Source organism: Monodelphis domestica, chromosome 2, assembly GCF_027887165.1.
Source record: "Monodelphis domestica isolate mMonDom1 chromosome 2, mMonDom1.pri, whole genome shotgun sequence".
NCBI lineage: Eukaryota > Metazoa > Chordata > Mammalia > Didelphimorphia > Didelphidae > Monodelphis > Monodelphis domestica.
Window position 1 is genome coordinate 170,850,533 of NC_077228.1, and position 20,315 is coordinate 170,870,847.

A 20,315-nucleotide genomic window follows, 5' to 3' on the forward strand; every position below is an offset into this window, starting at 1 on the left:
CTTTGAGAAGAATCCAGTGACAAGAAAGCAAACATATAAGGAATTGAATAAAAAACTGTCCTGAGGTTAGTATATAGTTTAGTCTTTAATATCTTTTATGAGAGTCTATGAGTTCCTTTCTAGTTCTACATCTGCAATCCTATGGTCTAAAGTTTGATTGCACACTGAGACAAATAGTATTTGGGATAATTCTAAGATCTATCAAATCTTAACCAAATGAAAACTTAAGTAGGTTTAGTGTGCTTAAGTTAACTACAGTTTTAACCAAGGAAACATAAAAGTATAGTTGTGCATTTTTAGAAGCATATTCGACAAGGAATTTGTGTACAAAGAATTTTTTGGTTACTAAAATTAAGTATTATAATGAATGCCTTCATTCCCTTGAATATTCCTGTCGATCAGGGTTTTAATGACTGATATTCAACTTTACCCAGTAGGTATAATTGTCCACTTTTATAATGAGCAAGTCTTTTAATCACACTAGGGTTGTCTTTCTCTTTTTGAGGGAAATAATGCCTTCACCATCTTCTCTCCTTGGCCAACTCCTTTACAGTATTCATGATTCTGTCTCAGTCTCCTGATAGTCATTTCACCTCCTTTAATCTTCATTTTCTCTAATGGCTTCTTTCCTGCTGCCTAATGAACATACTCAGGTTTTTCTTCCCACTCTTTAAAAAAAATCCTTCATATGAACCTACCATCCTCTCAATATGTTATCCTTTAGTTTTTCTCTTTTACAACTATGTTGGTGTTCAATTCAGTCACAACTACATATTGTGTCCCCATTTGGGGTTTTCTTGTCAAAGAAACAAATCTTGTTTCTAACAAATTCAGCTTTAACAGCTTTTCCCAATGTTAAGAATGATTTCTCTTTATAACAAAGCAAAACCCCACAAAATTTAAAATTATGAAATCTGTTTCTTATTTAACTCCCTTAATTCCTTTTGAAGGCACAGAAATTGTGAAGGGACCCTTTTTTCTTCTCCTATTAGAGCATTAGTATTATATCATCATACGACTTCATTAAGTCCTCAAGTAAATTTATCTTTCTAAGAAGGGTTCTTTAGATTCTTGTGTTTGTATTTTGGATAATGACCTCTATTCCATTAAAGATCAGTTCCCCTCTCCCTCCTTCAAGGCTATACTCAGGTTTTTGTGTAGGTGGATTTTGTTGTAAGCCAATACATTACTTCTTTCTGGATGCTGTAGTATTTTTTCTTTGTTATGGGAGCCCTAGATTTTGGTTATGGCATTTCTGGATTTTTTCTTTTTGGAGTTCCTTTCAGGAGGTAGTGGATTATACTGACTTTTTTTTATCCTTTGTATATAATAGTTGTGGGCAGTTTTTGTTTATGATTTCTTGAAATAAGCTGACCAACTGCAAAGTGAATGGAATTGTTAGATTTAAATTAATAACTACAGGTTCTTATTTTCCATACAGTTTATTAATAATCACTTGAAATAAAGAAAGCAGATGGGTATAGGTTTAAAGTCTATTTTTCTACTCTTAAGTCTGACCATATATTGATCCTCCTGCATGACTCTCTGTCTGCCGCTAGTGCTGCATACAGGGAAGTAGAGAGAGTGGGTGTGGACTACAACATTCCCTTTATCATCTGTTTTGCATCACCTGTGCAGTAACATCCAATAGGCACGCAAATAGAATGTGGGAAGTAGGTAGATAATCCAGGAGGGGGAGGGGTGTAAATTCCCTTTCCACAATTACCTCTGTGATTTCATTGGGAGATGAGCATGTTGAAATCTCCCAGATTTACATTCCTAGTCTCTCCAATGAATCATTTTACACAATCAGCTTATACCTCTAAAGATCTACTGGCTAGAAGTGCATAAAATATTACACTTTACAAAGGGGAAATTAAAACAATTTGGGGATAAGAGGGAAACAAAAGAGAAAGGAAACAAAAAAAGATTGATAGACGCATTGACAGAATGCCAATTAGGGGGCATTCTCCTTTGACATAAGAGTTTACATTCAGAATAAATGATATGTTCAACCCCCTCCAGTTCAGTTCATTATATCCCAAAGTTCACCCTGTATCTTTTGATGCAGTGTGTGGTTTCCGTAGGCTTCATTATGGCCCCTTCTTCAAAAAATCTGCTTTCTTGATTTGGGGTATTGGTGAATTTCTTTTCCCAAAATTTCTCCAAAAGATTTCAAACCTTGGATTTTAGGATAATTATACAATCCCTGCTGAGGAGGGTGTTGACCAACAGCAGAATCACCCCGGGATACATGACTGAGTTAATTCTGGATAAAAATAAAATATCAAAATCTTATGTATATAAAATTATGAGCAAAAAAGAATAAATCCATAACAGGTCCTTGAATCACCAATAAGGCCAACGTAAAGCGATTTATGTCCTGCAAGCTTTCAGGACAATTGCAGCAATATAGCACTTACATAATGGCAGCCAGGACTACAGAAAATTGCCATATTATAAAGGAGAAGGGACTAGGTTTTTGAAGTAAAAGGGAAGTGTGATTCCCTGGTCTGATTTTACCTTCAATCTCAGGGATAGGGGAGCCAAAATGAAAGCCAAACTAAGGTACTTATCAGAATCTGACACAGGAAAGGAAGTCCAGTGTCTGGATATATTAGCCACTTCCTCAAACCTCAAATCAAGTCCTCTGTCTTGGCGCAGATCCTCATAAATCCCACAGGAATTGTTGGTCTTCTTGACCTTGTGCTTCTTGGCACTGTTCAGTGGCTCTTTTGTGATTCCTTCTTCTGATATCAGACACAATTATTAGTAAAGATCCCATATTATTTAACAATTAATGGCAGGTTTCCAGTCTAAAGGCATTGGGTATGCATTGATATTAGGCCTGATATTGTAAGCTTATCCTTCAAAATAAAAAATATTAATACTTATTCCATGTACTTTAAGTACATAAAATAAGAAGAAAAATCAAATATCATATTTCAAAAATAAAGAAAAACAATAATAAGAATTTTAAAAATAAAAAATTCATAGTTCACATTCCATGTGACAATGTGTCAACCAAGCAGAGGCACAACACAAAGGTTTCTCACTCAAAAGTGAGATCTATATCCTTTTTAACTTGGCTATGATCCATGGTGTGAATGTATATTTTTTTTTTACCAGGTAAAAGTTTTTTAAAAACATCCCAACTAATGCAGATTCTGAGAAGTACCCAAATCCCCCAAATCATAAGAGCCCAATTGATGAGAACTTCAAACAAACCCATTCCTTGCCGTCATGAGAGGTTCCACCAGCTATCATTAAATTCACATGAGTCTCTATAGCACTTGCTGTGTGTCATTTAAAAGCCTTTGAAAGTCATGATATTTGTCACAAGTTCTCCAGATCTAGGCAATCTTTCAACCTTACCTGAGATATTTCTAACAGAGTCTATTCCATCATTCCAAAATTTGGCAGGAAAACCCTGGAAAACCTCTGTACTGCTGATGAAGACCTTTTGGGTTTAGAATGTACCATCCTGGTGGAAGGGTAGAGTAAGTGAAGAGTTACAAATATATAAAACCGTCCAGGGTCACCAATCCCCATGGGAAATTCTCTGTTGTAGCATACCAGGTATATTAGCATCTTGAAAGTTTTATTGGTGTATTGATATTATATCTTATGTGTTCATATACCAGACTCATGGTCATGTTACTTTTTGATTATTGTATTTCCAAATCTTCAGTCCAAAGTACAAAAGAATTCCTGAGCAGGACATTATTTGCCACAGGGTCCTAGCTCCCACCTTGTTAGACCACATTCCATACCAAGTCACATGTTCGATTAACTTCCTCCTCTTTGATTACATGATTGTCAATTGAGCCAATGTTAAAACCTATTCCATATCACATATTCATTAGCTACCTCCCACTCCACATTCCTAAACTCTCCAATAAAAGTTTGGAGACACCTGCAAATTGCTCTCTTTGAAAAGCATCACCTCCCTTGTGTTTTAACTCTTTGTCTCCCAGTCTTTATTCCTTTGTGTGTGTGTGTGTGTCTCTCTCTCTCTCTCTCTGTCTCTCTCGTAACAGCTGTAAAAGGCATATATTTTATATGTCCCATCCATTGCAATATGGATACGGGGAATACAATAGTGAAAATCACTTCTGATGTTCCATCCATTACATTTTTATAAATGTGGAGGTGGGAAATACAAGTGCTGTTGTGTTTCACTTTGTCACCCATGTACTTACTACTACTAATGGATCCTTTCCTCTTGTTACATGCAAGTCAAAGGTAGGCGAATGGTCAGTCAGAGGAAGTGGTGCTCCTAGATATCTAAAAATCACTTCTGAAGACCCATTAAAAATAATTTGAGATTTTTAGCTCATTAAATTCTTTAACAGTCACTGATATCGGTTGTAACCATTTTGATGGAGTCCATCCATCCTCATCTATATGACAATTAACAAAGGCAAAAGAAGCAAAAGGCTGTGTAGGCAACATGTGACCTCCTTGTGTTGAAGCTGTGGTAATGTACCTATGGTTTTGCCATGGAAAAGTTTGTCCAACTTGTCTATGGACATTTAATGGTATTATCTCCAGTCTAGACATAGGAGGAGGGTACAAATCAAGACAGTGTAATAGAACATATAGCTAATAGCCAAAGCACATTAACTGAAAGTGACATAGCGTAATGTAATATTTTAGATTAGATCAATATGTGAACTTAAAAACAAAAATTAAATCTTAAAACATTTTCAGTAGGGGGAAGCTGGGTGGCTCAGTGGATTGAGAGCCAGAGCTAGAGACGGGAGGTCCTAGGTTAAAATCTAGCCTCAGACACTTCCCAGCTGTGTGACTCTGGGCAAGTCACTTAACCCCCATTGCCTAGCCCATACCACCCTTCTGCCTTGGTGCCAATACACAGTATTGACTCCAAGATGGAAGGTAAAGGTTTAAAAAAAAATCAGTAAATACTGTATATGCAACAGGATATAGTTATTCAGTGTTAATAGAAGGTTTTAAATGTGAGCAATGAATCCAAGAATTCTTTTCTCCAATTTTGATAGCTGTTGGAGAGGTTAAAAGGACTTGAAACAGACCTCCCCAGGCAGGCTGAGTTCCTCCAGTACACTGGAAGTTCTTTGTGTATACCTTGTCTCCTGGGTATAGGTCATGGAATGAGAAGTCTAGAGGTCCTACTTGTACTGCAGCTCCAGATTTGTGGAGTTCTGGCAATTTGACCTATACGTCCTGTATATAGGAAGCAATAGAAGTGTCTCCCCCAATAATGATGTGTGTGCAGGAGAAAAAGGCTTAGCCTGTATGGGGAGGATGTCCAAAAAACATCTCAAATGGTGAAATGTGTAGATCTCCCCTGGGCCTGCTACGAAGATAAAATAGGGCTAAAAGTGGAGAACCTCAGGTTGTTTCAAGTGAGTCTCAGTGCACAATTTTCCAGTCATATTTTTAAGATCTCTATTCATTCTCTCTACTTTGCCTGAGCTCTGGGGGGTGATGAAGTGAATGGAATTTGGGAGACATCTCCAAACAAGAATAAATTTGAGACAAAACACAATCAGTAAAATGAGTTCCCCTGTCTGAGTCAATTCATACTGGTGGGTCAAAGCAAGGGACAATCTCCCTTAAGAGCACCTTAGCAACCAAAGCTGCTGGGGTCAGACAAACATTATAATGTTCAGCCTTCAGCATGGTAATAAAGTCAATTTGTAAATGGTCAAAAGGTGTGTAAGCCAAAGGATGCCCACCAAAAGTTTTGCCACAAAAAGCATGTTGATTGTATACCTGGCACACTTTAGAGGCTATGATGGTTATACCAGGGGCTATCCATACTTTTTTAACAGAGTCTTCAATACCCTGTGTGTCAAGTGACCATTCTTGTGAACAAATAAGCATATTTGCTGATAAAAGCTTCTAGGCAGTAGGGGTTAGCTTTCAGATGACACCCATACCCTATTGATCTGTTTTGTTTTAAACTTTTGTTTTCATTTTTCCACTTGTTCATTATAAGGGAGAGATAAATTTGGAGCAGAGCATTGAAGTACAGCTAGAGCTTTAGGTAACTGGAGAGAAGAAAGCACTTCATTAATGGTCTCTGTGTCCATGATACAGAGTTTTCTGTTAGCTGGACTGTGGGATTATAAGAATGATAAATGCTGTAAAACTTATTTATGACTACAATGGGCTCTTATTCAAAAGAAAGGTTTCTTTTTCACTTAAAGCTCTCAATGTCTTCTTGAGAGAAAGGTGTATGATGTCTAATGTTTACTGAGTTCCCTCATTCATTATAAATGGGAACATCCCTTAGAGGGAATAAGCCTTTATTTGAATTGTCTGTGATAATTGCTGTTTGGCTTATTGTTTGGGTTATAGTGCAGCTGGTAGTGGAAGGGGGAGGAGTGGGTGGGTTGGGAGGGAAGGGTTGGTCAGGAAATGAGGGTTTTTTAGGAGAGAGGGGAGGAGATTGGGGTTTCAGGATGTGGAGGAGAGGAGGAGACATGGTCAGGCTGAGGAAGGACTAAGTGGGGGCAGGGCTAGGGTCAGGGAGAATAGGAGGGAAGAGATCAATGTTGGGCCCTAGGAGGAGAGAATTGAGGAAGGACTGATTGGGGCAGGTAGGAGAGGAAGGAGAAGGAGAGGAAAGGCTAGGAAGTACTGATCTGGTGTGGGGCCAGGGGTGGGGAAGAAAAGAAGGAGGAGACTTAGTAGAATGAGTGGGGTTGGTTAGGGAAAGGAGGATAGGGAAAGAGATAGCCAAGAGAGGGAGGAGAAGGATGGTTGGGGTAGGGGGATGTCAGTGGGGACTGGGTAGTGGTGAGGAAGAAACTGTCTAGGGTAAGAATAGTGGGATTGAGGGTCAGATGGTAAGGGAGAGTATAGAGGTGATTTGGGAAGAAAGGAGATGGGAGGAGTGAGGGCTGAGTGGAGTCTGATGGAGAGGGCCCAAAGGGGTCAAGTCAAGACCCAAGTTTGGGTCAGCAGGACAGAAATCTTTCTCACAGTCTAGGTGGGAGGATGATAGAGTATTTTTCTGGCTAGATCTAATCAAGGGTTTAGGAGGAAGAACTAAAGGAGTTAAGCCAGAATCATTTGGATTGAAAGAAAGTATGGCCTCCTTGCTGTGACAAGGAAATCACTTTAAAAGACTGATATATATTAATTTAAGGTCGCCAAGGAATCAGCTATGTAATTCCTAAATGAAAACTTAAGTCAGCAGTCAATCTTTTATGGAGTTTAATTACAATAGGAGGAAGTAATTAGAGAGAGAGAGAGAGAAAGGGGAGAGAAGGAAATAGGGCTTAAATACCCCTTCTGTTTAGGCTGGGCCAAAAGGCCCAAGCCCTTAGATAGCTGCGGCAAAGAAAAGAGATCAGTCCCTATTACTCACGTGACCAAAATGCAGAAACAGTCTCAGAGGCCCCCACTTTCAGCTTCCTTCAGAGCAAGCTTCTCAGAGCACACACCAACCACACCGACCAACTTCTCCACCACCCCCGAGTCTTCAGACCCCCCTATCTTTAAGGAAACCATCCGAGTTCCCTCCCATCAGTCCTCACATCTACCAATCACCTGTCCATCAATTTCCCTGTGCCAATGGAGGCTCTAGCTTAACCCAGGACCGCCCAGAGGTCTCTGGCTTTTGCACATGTCTGTTGAAGGTCATATTTTCAAATAATTAAATCTTTGATCCTTTGCTACAGCCCTTTCTAAATCCTGTTAACCTGAGTATGGTAGAGATTGGAATAATTAAATTTTGATCTAGGCTGCAGCCCTTACTCAATCCTGTTAGGACTGAATAGGGTGGAGATTGATTCCAAGTATCTCCATTGTATCAATTCTAAAATCAATCATGACTCAAAGAAATTCCTGTTCTATGCTTAAGCATAGGTCAAAGTCCTTTCCATTGTTCAGCAAAAGGTTTCTGTCCTAAAGTAATCTTAAGAAGGGAGGAGGGGGAAACTCTCATGCCAATGGGGTTCACATTCCAATAGTCAAGACCCACTATCAATAGGGAATTTTTCAAGTATGAAATTTTCCCAATGGTGAAATTTCCAACATTTATAAGTCTAAGAAATTTTTAGGTTTACATTGCCTGAGGGCAATGAGGGGTGATGTAGTTGATTGATCAAAATGGTAAACCCATAAATGCCAGTGTTTATATTCTTTTGACTCTCTTAATGACTAATGACCTTAAATTCAAAAGAGCCATACTTTGGATAGCTAAAGAACATATGGCTCTGCAAAGTTTCTTGACTTCTCTCCTTTCATACAAACCTCCTTAGGAATATTAGGATCACCACAACAATTTAATAGTTTATGCAGGGGTGAGTCTAGAGGACCTTTCCTTGATTTTTTTCTGATTTGTTGTAATATTTCCCATAGTATCTAGTCTTTCTGGCTTAGTCTGCCTATTGAAGCTGGTCTTACTATTGCTGAATGGTCACTTTAAACAATGAAAGGTTCCTAAAACATAAAAGTTTTGAGACACAATTACCTTTAATTTTATTGTAGAAGGTAACTTGAGAAAGGTTAAATAAGAAGCTAATGCAAGGCATTAGTGATTGTTGCAAGGCAATAGTACCAATAGTAAATATATATTTATAATTATAATTATGTTTTTAAATTATTTTTATTATGATGCTTGAAATAATAAAACACTGAATTAATATATTTGATTAATAGTGCATTGAATTAGTTTGACTTAATTTGGTTTTGTTCAATTTTATTCATTTGGTTTTATTTAATCTAATTATTAATAATTCTTTTATTTAAATTTATTAATTTGATTCAATTCAGTTTGATGTATTCAATGTAATTTTATTTATTAAAATTTTTTTTAATTGTCTGCAGTTTTTTCTTCCAGCCTGTGGGTGGTGCTACACCTGTGTGTAGAGATTAGGGCCTCTCTCACTGCTAGAGGACATGCTCTAAAGATTAGGAAGAGAAAGGGGAAAAAAATGGTGTGGGTGCAGACATGCCTTAGGTTCCTAGCATTTGAACAGAGGATGGAGAAACTTTTAAGGAAGATTTGGGAGAAAAAAAAACTTTTTTGTAGGAGTTGTTGTCCCTCCCCCCCTTCCCTTTCAAGTGGTCCTACTGGGTTGGGGGCTGGGGTACTACCTCTGGACCCTGGGGCTTTCCTGGGGAAAGGCTTGGTAGGGAGCTGCTTCACTGAGCTGACCTGGGAGGGCAAAAGTCAGAGAAAAGAAAAAACAAACAGGGACCTACTATGGGTGGGCTTGTGTTGGGGCTGTGCAGGGTTGGGCTGGATGATGTAGATGGGGCTCCTGCTCTGGTGCACTGGGCAGGGGGGAGCACCCACGGTCTGGCCTGGGTTCAGGGCCAGGGTCTGGCTCAAAGGCGGCGGCTTGTTACCGGGAGATGCACCACAAGGCAGGGAGCCATAGGGCTTGAAAGCAGCCAGGGCAGGCAGGGATTAGAAGTTCCTGCTAGAATGTTGACCCTTGGGAAGCTCTGTAGGGGCCGCCCTAACAAACAAAAAGGAAGAGCCCTAACCCACATGGCTGTTGGTGTGGCTGCATCCCCTGCACAGCTCATGGCAGGGGGCCTAGTCTACTTTCTCCAACATCCCAGCCTCATCTAAGCTAAGGGGGGCCACGTGGGGATTTTACCACAATTTGTCAGAGCAGCCTAGAAAGGACTCTTGGCAGTGATGGCGGTGGCAGTAACTTAGCAGAAGCAAGCAGTTGGCCATTTCAGCATGGGTGGTGGCCCCAGTGGTGGAGGAAAAGCAGGGAAAAGCGGGAGCAAAGCTGACCTCTCTATTTCATACTAAAAGACTTAAAAAAAAAAGAGCATTCTTGGTTGCTATCCAGTTAGATATAAATTAATAACTGCGGGTCTTTTTTTCCATAGAGTGTATCAATAATCATTTGAAATAAAGAAAGCAGATAGGCATAGGTTTAAAGTCTGTTTTTCTAGTCTGATCACATGTTGATCCTCCCGCTTGACTCTGTCCGCCTTTCATGCCACATACCGGGAAGTAGAGAGAGTGAACTCAGCGCCCAACATTCCCTTTATCATTCCCTATGCATTATGTGCCATAATGTCCAATAGGCACCCAAAATGGGATGCGGGAAGTAGGTAGACGATTCAGGAGGGGGAGGGATGGAAATTCCCTTTACACAGAATCAAGATGTTAGATCAGGAGAAGGCTATTAACTACTATAAATATAAAGTGAGAATGGGAAACCAGTTCAGGAAATGTGAGTACTTACTGGTCCAAGTACTGAAGTATGTAAAGAAAAATTTATTTTAGGTGATTGGGGAAGAAATAAAAGAAGTAGTATTAACATTCAGCTAATCTAGGCATGTGGCTGTGGATAAGAGGAGGAAGTGGGGTAGAAGTAGAAGATTAATGACATTCAGGACTAGGATGAGTACTTGAAGGTTATTGGGTTCAGGAAGAGGGATCAGATCAAGTAGGCAGATGGAAGAATTGAGGTTTCACAGAGGAAGGAAAACCAGGTCATATTTAAGAGATGAGAGAACGAATTTGTCCCAAGAATAGGTACCAGATCGGGAATAGAGGGTTAATTTAACATTCCCATTTCTAAAAAGACTTTTTTTCAAAGTATGTTGACATTTCTGTTGACTTTTTAAAGCTCCTTCATTCTATTTTTTATGTTCAGACAATCTTGAAAAGCCTGTTGACATTTGCAATAAGTTTCCTAGATGAGCACTGGTAAAGAGTTATATTGGATGCTGTGCTCACCCTCACTGTGGACTATGCCTCAAATATTCTGTATTTTTCCTTTCTTCTTTTCCCTTGGCCATTTGGTTCTGAGTCACTTAACAAGTACTGATAGAATATACATTTATCCCTGAGACTTTGTGTTGTGCTTGTTTTTGCATGTGAAGATGATGCTAGTGATCTATTTAAGATCCATTTTCATTCACTTCAGCTATACTCATCTGATCCCTTTGTGAACATGTATTTGTAGGATATGTAGTTTAAATTAGGGTAGCCAGGTCAAACTAGTCTAAATGGGAATTGAATCCACCAGTTTAGTCCAGTGTTCCATTCAGCTAAGCTTGCCAATTTTGCAGATGAAAATACTAATAGTATCTGACAGGTATACATGTTAGTCAACTCTAAATTGTTCATGAATTGCATAATTTATGGATTATCTCTAGCAAATTTTTAATCTGATTTTCTTCCCTTTATCTTCCTAGTTTCCCTTGTGTTTAGCAAGGAATATGTAAATGTAAAGGCATATATAAATGTAACAAATTTTAAACTTGTTTTTATATACTACTCTCCAAATCCAAGTATTATTTTTTGCATTATATACAATTTTGCCTTCTTTATCTCACATTTTTCTTTTTTTTAGCCCCACTGTCTATAATATAGATCTTTTAGAAGATGATGTTGATGCTTCTTGCTTGCTTTCAGCTTTCCCAGTCTAATGCATCAAATAGAATAAACATTGCCTCCAAAAGAAAAAATAATTTTGACACCAAAGGGGTTCAGTAAAGAAATTAACATCTTTTGCTATAATGAGAGGACCTGGAACTCACTAAATTGGTAGCTGGAGATAGTAACTCAGGCAGGGCCTTAACCTAATCCCTCTGGTATTATCATTTCTTTTTTGACTCATAATAAAGTTCTTAATAATTCTAAAAAGTAGAGTACTCAATTATTCTCAGAAAGATTACACTAAATTATAATTGAGATCAATTCTGGGACTAGTCAGGCCTAAGTAAACATGAGGGATTTCCTAATCCTAATAGAGAAAGAAAAAGCAAAAAAAAGGAAGCAAAAGCAGGACTCCATTTCTTAGGCTCAAGTCCAAGTTTTTGCAGTCTCATGGCTGTCCAGCAGAAAAGGAATCCCCCTCTGGTATCATCATGGTGCTATACTAGGTGCTGGGGACATCTACTGAGTCGCAAGAAAGAAAGACTGGAACATTATCATAGCAGGGATAATGAACGTTTATTGTGTGCAGCTACACAAGATTTCAAGCTCTCCTCGAGAGAAACAACATATCCTCCCCAATTCTCCCCAGAATGTGAACAGGGGAGTTGACCCATTCACAGGAGTTCTTGGAATTGTTTATGCAGCCTTGAACTGAGAATTCCATGTTTTGTCATACTCAGCAGGAATAGTATGTCACAAACACCTGGGAAGAGGAACTCTATTCCCTGAGTTCATGGAAGGTTCACTACAATTCCCCCTTTTTGTTTATGCCATCCAATTCCCTTTGGTACAGGATCCCATTAATAGTTTTTTGCAGTATAGCAAAACTAGTCATTAAAGCTTTTAGTAAACAAGGCAAGCATAAGAAGATGAACAAAATCACAAGCACACCAACTACAAGAAGCGTAATATCATGAAATAAGGAGGATAAAAATCCTTTTCCTGTTTCAATTCAATTATACAAAGAATCTGCAATATGCTGTGGTTCAAGGTCCTCCTGTAAGGATGAATCAATATTCTGAATTAATATACTGAGATCGTTAATATCTTTGGTGATGTTTTCATGGTCCCATAAACTCTGTAATTGTAATTTATTTTTTTACCATGTTTTTGTATCATTATTTTCTGTTATGGGTAGTAAGCAAAATGCAGTATATCTATAATCACATTTCATGCATGTTTTTAATGACAAATATTGTACTTCATTCGTTAGATCAATTATATTTTTCTGTAACATCATAATACTTTTATAAAAACTTATATCAATTTCTTTTTGTCTTTCTAATGCTGAGATTACATTAGCAGCCAATGCTTTCAAAGAATTGACATCATGCTCAAGAGTATGTAAGTTAGAAACTGATTGTGCTAAAGATACAGAACCTATTATAGTAGAAGCCAATGCAGAAACTAATGCTACTATACCTAATGCAATACAAGTAATACATCGTTTACGTCTTTGTCTTATTTTTTGTTGTAATACATGAAGAATTTGATCCCCTGGACTACCATACCATGAATCTTTATGTTCAGTGGCAAAAAGGGCCATGTGTGGTCGCTTGATGATTAAGACTAGCCCATCCACTGGGTGGGGTCCTTGCCAAGATTGATTATCATCTTTCCACATGACAAATTTTTGTTCTGTGGCCCAGGGCCCAGGAGTAGTGGTACCTGAATTTCATTCATAAGAAAATGAAGAGAAAAATTTTTCAGCTCAGGATATGTTATTGGAAGTAAAGATCAAATTATTTATAGTATATACAGCTATTGCCAATCGTCGATGTGGGGTGCTGTCTCCCCCTTTTTGTTTTATAAGAAATGTTTTTAGTATTTGATCACTGCGCTCCACAATAGCTTGTCCTTGTGGATAGTATGGGATACCTGTGAGGTGTTGGATACCCCAAATTTGACAAAAAAGAAAAAATTGTTTGGAAGTATAAACAGGTCCATTATCTGTTTTAAATGTTCTGGGGGGACCAGCCATCTGAAAAGTCATTAAGCAATGATTAATAACATGAGAAGTTCTTTCTCCCATCAAGCAGGAAGCCCATAAAACCCCTGAATAATCTTATCATTCTGGACATGGAATGTTTGCATTAAGATTCCACAGCCTCAAACAAGCTACTTGGTCAGACAGGGCTGGCAAAGTTTGTTTGAGCATCTTAAAACCTCCGAATGTACAATTAAAACATACTCATCTTTAAGTTCTATCACACAGTGGTTATCAACTTTTTGAGGTCCCCATTGCAGTCCCTAAGTATCAGTATGGAATAATTATAAGCACTTCTTTCTCCTTCCTGTGTGCAAGGAAGGAGTTAATAGCTTTTGAGCAATTTATCCTAAGGCTCCTTGGCTCAATTTACATTTTATTACTTGACAACCTTGTCCCATCCTTCTTTAACAAGTGAGCTTACTACAATTTAAAATTTTGAATGTATCAAACCCCCTTCATTATAATTTACTCTCAGTGGATTTTAGTTTAAACTACACAACTCCCAAATAACTTTGATTAAGTCCTTTAGCAAATTTTCAGTATGTAACCAAACTGAAGTTCAAAGCATTGACCTGCACTCCTCTCAAACCTCTATCTAAAGTAGAATAGAACCTCCAGTTTAGTTTTCTTTTAGCTCAAAACATTGCTACATACCTGATTAATTCCATCAACAGTATTCCAATTTATAGTTTGTTGTAACTATATCACACTGGAATTCATAGTATCAACTAGTATGTCTATCCATTATTCTTATTTCTTTTGGCTTCTCCTCTTTACCATTATTGTAAGTAGAGGAAGGGTACTGTACTGAATTGTATTTAATCCTCATGACAAGCCCTTCTTGATTTCAGGACTGGTCAAATTAGTCTTGTTAAGGATATACAGTTTGCATATCATATACCCTTAAATTCCTTCCTATACATTGTACACATTTAAAAAAGCAATTCATATAAAATTCACTGAAACCATTATCATAGCAAGATCTAACAAAACAAACTTCTAACCATGAGTTTTGTTGTGCTCAATAAAACCTGGTTAACATTTCACATTTAACTGACAGTTACCACAATACATGAAATTATATTTGTATCATGTCAAAATCATTAGCAATCCTTCCAAATTGCATACATCAAACCTTAGAATTAATCTTATGTGAAAAGTAGACTCTAACTGGAGTAAAAACCTCCCTTTTCAAAATGCTCTGAATTTTTCTCTTTTTCGCTCCTTTGTGGGCCCATCCAAAGGAAAAAAGAGGAAAAAATCATTGAACAGGTATTTGCTTTTGTCCTCTGCTGAGGATTTTTGACAGCGGGAAGTTTAATCTTGCAACTTCCCCATTTTTTTTCTTTTTGTGAGTGTCCAATTTAAGAGCACATAGAGACGAGACTGTGACAAAGACAATGATAAACAGAAACATACAACATTGTGACAAGCATGCTTTGAAAGAAAAAAATCAGTGTTTTAGGATCCATTCTAAAGAAGAAATATTTACAGGGAGAAAAATCATTAAAACAGATTCAATGTACTGCCCCTTTAACTGAGGAAGCTGTGCTGAACTAAGCTACTGAGATTAGCCATCTGATTGGCTGAGCTGAGTTTCTGATTCCCTTGCTTTCCCTGAACTCTACATTCTGATCTATCCAAACTTTCTCTCTTTTGACTTATAATTTCTAATAAAATGCTCTTATAGTATGTGGACAAAACTATCTGCTCCTAATTGGGGTTGGAGGTGAGCTGTTCATGACTGGCTTTCTCAAGGAAGGAATTTTTAAATCCCCTCCTATTCAGATTCTCTCTCCTGCTTGGAAGCTTGCTGTGGGAGCCGGCACAGCCTCTCTTTCCTAGCCAGCCTGGTTGGAATGTAGGTGGAGGGAGTGGGGAACAGCCACCACAAAAGAAATTTCCCCTTTGTGAAACTGCATTTTAAACTCTTTCTGCCTTATCCTTTCTTTAATCTAGCCACACAAAAACAACAAAGACGTAACAGAATTTTCTTTTCTGCCTCTTTATCCTCCAACCATAATTTAACAACATTGTAAATTAGCGCAAATTCAGGCTGTGGTTCTTCATTGCCTTTAAATTTGGATCCAATCCATTCCCAATCCTCTGGAGTCACTCTATTTTGATCCAGAAACCACAGGGCTAATCTCCAGACATACCAGATAAAATCTTTTAACTTCCTCCTTTTTACTTTAACTCCATGTAACCCTAGGACTGTTCTGAGTAGCTTTCCTGCAACCTGATCTTCATCTGAGATGAATACCGGAATATTACCCATCTTATTTATACCAAACAAATGCAATTATCAGGGAGGAAATAGCAGCAACAACAACAACAAAAAAATACTAGCAAAAGACCAAGCCCTATTCCTACTAAAATACAAATTAGAGGAACTGATATTCCCTCTCACCCTTAGAGTATCATATACTCACCACTGAGGGGATCTCTGTAGTGTTGGAACTCTGCATGACCAGCACACAACCGTGGGGGTTCTCCAAAAAGGACTGAGGGGGGTTCACCAAAAAGAACCAAGGGGAGTTTATGGAAGAACGGGGGGGGGGGTATTCCAATAAAAGAACAGGAGGGGGTCCCTGTTCTGGGAGTCACAAGAAAGAAAGACTGGAACATTATCAAAGCAGGGATAATGAACGTATATTGTGTGCAGCTACACAAGATTTCAAGCTCTCCTCAAGAGAAACAACTTCTTCTCCCCAATCCTCCCCAGAATGTGAACAGGGGAGTTAAGTTGTTCTCAGGAGTTCTTGGAATTGTTTATGCAGCCTTGAACTGAGAATTCTATGTTTTGGCATATTCAGCAGGAATAGTATGTCACAAACACCTGGGAAGAGGAACTCTTTTCCCATGAGTTCATGGAAGGTTCACTACAAGTAGGGACAATTAATGTTCATTTCTTTAAGGGACAAAATAAAAGAAAATGGGGAGAGATATAAATTGACTTCTGGGCTTGTAGGATGGATTGAAAGAATCTACTAGCTGCCAAATATAGCTGTTTCTATGTCTATAACATCTTTTGCATCCAACCCCATTTCTCTACTTATGGCCACCTTACAAAGACAACCAGCAGTTGTTCCCCTAGATCCCCTGAAATAGGTGGTTTATATAGATGGAAAGGTTTGTAGACTTGTATCAAGTTTGGATATACTGCTCAGAGAGTAAGCCGGAGAAGCAGCTTGTAGGCCCCAAAACGCTATCTGACTAGTTGCCAACTTGGAAAAAAAATTAATTCAGGTTTATTAATAATCAATTAAAAGAGGAAGGGAGGAGGACCAGGAACAAGGAGTCCCTAAGCTTATGATCTAGATTCTTCACCCAGCTTTCTAAGGACCATCTTCAAAGTCTTCCAGCTAGCCTTTCACTAAACTGTCTCTAAAAAACCCTCACTAGCTATCTTATCTGATCTACTGGCCTTCCAAATTACTGGTAGAAAAATTAAGAGTTCATCAAATATATGACAGCTTGAATTCTTGGTGACATCACCCTCCTAGGCCAAAGGCCAAGATGGCTGGGCCTTTCCCACAGAGAGGCTTCACTGGGTACTGGCAGCTTTCTCTCAGCAGTCAGGAAACACTCAGGACCCAGAATCTTACAGGAACACAGATAGATGGAAATTGGAAACAGGAATGGACAGGATCTCAGGATCTCTGGATAGCTGGAACAAAGGAACCTCCAGCTCACAGGGAACAGGTAAGTCAATTCCCCTTAGGCTTAGACAAAAATCAGCCAATAGGAAGTTACCTCTCCGATCCCCCTGAAGGACAGGAACAACACACTTCAATTGTCTCGGGGTGTCTGGCTTTTAGTCTTCCTCAGGCTCTAGAATGGAGTCCTTTAAAGTTTTGTGACTTGCTACAAGGTTCCTTTGCAAACTCCTGCTGTAAGCCTCTTTTGCAAATTCTTCCTTTTTTTCTCTCTCACAGCATGCATGCTGGAGGGAGCTGCTCCCTTCCCCCTCCAGGTGAGCCTGAGGACATCTTTCCTACCACTCTCCCCTCTGCCCAGCAGCCCTCCCTTCCCAGTCTGGGATGGATGGGTGGACTCACATGTGGGGTGAGGGTTGCAGTTTGGGCACTTGGTCTCTGAAAGGTTTGTCATCACGGCCCTAGATAATGATTGGGGAGGGAGGCAGGCTAGAAGCAAGGCTGATGACCTGGCAGCATCTTGGTTAATCTCGGGGATCTCAGGTGTAGAATCAGGGCTGCCTATCCACCATGGTGCTAGGAGAGGTGATGGTTGAGACAATAGGTTTGACCTACCTGGTATATACTGTTTCCTGTATCCCCTGGGTCACATCGTTGCTTTAGCCATTGGCAAAGGGCTAGAAAGTAACTTAATTTAATTCAGGCTCTTCTGGCTCTTTTTCACCTGGTTTGTAATGGAAAGTGTGTTGTTATGATAATAACAATTAAACGTGCTGCTCACCTCCTGATAGAGAGGTGATGGACTCAGAATGTAGAATAACACATTGTAAAAGTAATTTTTTATTGCTATCTTCTTCATCATGATGTTTATCTCTTGTATCCTTCCCTTTCTCAGAAAGCCATTCTGTATATAACAAATAGGAACCGTAGCACAACTGATAAATGCATTGAAAAAGTTTGAAAATATGTGTGGTGTGCAGCAGCTGTGAACCTTCCACCATCACGAAGGGGGTAGTGTGGGAATATCTCCTCATATTTCTTCATTTGCAACCTGCTTAATCCTTATAATTTTGTTTTAGTTTGTGTAGTTCTTTCCATTTGCATCATTTTAGTTCTTGTGTAGATGACTTTCTTGCCTCTGCTTACTTCATTCTGTATTAATTCATATAGATGCTTCTCTGTTTTCATCACACACAATTGTTTCATACAGCACAGAAGGATTCTATTATGTTTATGTCCCACAGTTTAGCCATTTCCCTAATTGTTGGGCATCTCTTTGTTTCCAATATTTAGCTATCTCACACACACACACACACACACACACACACACACACACACACAACTCATGCTATAAATAGTTTGCTGCATATGGGGACTTTTTCCTTAGTAGTGGGTTCCTTGGGGTATAAGCCCAGTGATGGAGTCTCTGGTTCAAAGAGAATAGACATTTTAATTGCTTTATTTGTATAATTCCAAATTGCTTTCCAAAATGGCTTTATCAATGTATTAGTGTGCCTATTATCCTGCAACCTCTCCAACATTGACTTTTGCCATTGTTTGGCCATTTTTAGAAATTTGCAAAATATGAAATGCAACCTATGAGAGGGTGTGTGTGTGTGTGTGTGTGTGTGTGTGTGTGTGTGTGTGTGTGTGTATTTGGATGTGATCAATAGAGGAATTTGTTTACTTGACTATACATGTTTATAACAGGGTCTGATTTTTTTTCTTTAAAAGTGGGGAGAAGAGGGAAGGTAAGAGGGAAAAAGGTGACTTCAGAGAACAAATTGCTATGTAATTAAGAAAATGTCTTTAATTTAGTCACTTTTTATTGGGAACAGGTTTGAAGAAATACTAAATTGTGTCATGGGCAAAATCATGTCATAAATGAATTGGTAGCACACTTATGGGTGAAGAAGTCTTTACCTCAGCGGAAGCAGGAAACATAGAAGGTTAAGCCAGAGATGTCCAAGCCCCAGACTGATAATGACATGCAGACATGGGTTCTGAATGCAGCTCAAAGGAAGAGACTCCAACAACAGATGCAGCAGGTAAGACTCCACTTATAGAGGGATATTTGGTCCTTGTGGGGCCCGGAACAGGGGCCAGTAGGAGCCAAAAACTAAATCACAACATCATTGGGAAGGGATCTAAGGGTATCCACAGCATTCAGTGTACAAGATACCAGACATCCATCTTCTAACATGTTTGAGAACTTAACAGCTCAAGGAGCCGGGGGGAGTTTTTCTTTATATCCAATCTATATTCCTCATGCTCATTTCTTCTGCTTTTCTATCTGGTCAAGTCAAGGAAGCATGTCAAACCTGGTCAGTATCTTCCCCAGGAAGCACAGTATTTGGATTAGAATTGCAAACACATTGGTGAAATCTGCCTACTTTGCTGAAACAATAACACTTTCCATGACTCTGATATATTTTGTCCTCTTTTTTCTCCCTCCCCAGCACGTTCAGCTCCTGACTCAGATTCACCTTCTGGCCAGCACCAACTCCAGCCTCAGTTCGGAGGCCAGTACCACCAAGATGTTTCTTGTAAGGCCCTGTTTAAACATGAATCTGAAAGTTAAAGTACAAAATCAATTTGGCAAATAGTTTTTTCCAAAATCACTCATCCTACATAATTAACATTGATCCCTTCATTCACATTAACCAGTTCTCATTGATCTTTACCTTCGCTATTTTTGCCTTCTCTTCTTGTTTCTTCCCATATTGGCTAAGAGTTCATAGGCATCTGCTTACTGCCTTGTTCCTCCCATGACATCAGTTTCCTATGAGAGGACAGAGAATATATTGTTTCAACCACCTCACTGATGTCCATTAGGTCTGCTTAATTTTGTGTAGGTATGCTCCTTTTTGTTTTTTTCTTGTTTTAGCATGTGCAGTGTTTTCAAAGCTACTCACCAAATGGGTCACTCACCAATCTTACCATTAGTGATTTATATACTAACCTCCTTTTGTACAGTGTAAAAAATAACATGATACAAATAAGTTAAAGGAAGGTGCAGAGCTTTAAATCCTGAGATTTCTTCCATTATCAAAACTGGCTTTGAGGTTGGTGATGAGTTTGATATATTTTGAATCCTGAGATTTCTTCCATTATCAAAACTGACTTTGAGGTTGGTGATGGGTTTGATATATTCTGTTTTTTAGAGATAGGGATATGAGCTCTTTAATTTTTTTCATATTAATTTCTGAGTGCCTGCTTTCAAAGGGCTTTATGTATACTGTCACTTGAGCCT

General features: G+C 38.8%; 1 protein-coding gene across 1 annotated transcript in view; it reads left to right on the forward strand.

Moving 5' to 3' along the window:
• YY1AP1 (YY1 associated protein 1) overlaps positions 1-20,315 on the forward strand; it is a 65,258-nt gene that overhangs the window by 34,388 nt on the left and 10,555 nt on the right. Inside the window, exons 2-3 of the mRNA XM_007482042.2 lie at positions 18,901-19,110; positions 19,522-19,608. Of these exons, the coding sequence (XP_007482104.1) occupies positions 19,024-19,110; positions 19,522-19,608 (174 nt within the window). The 5' untranslated portion in view covers positions 18,901-19,023. The remainder of the gene's footprint in view (positions 1-18,900; positions 19,111-19,521; positions 19,609-20,315) is intronic.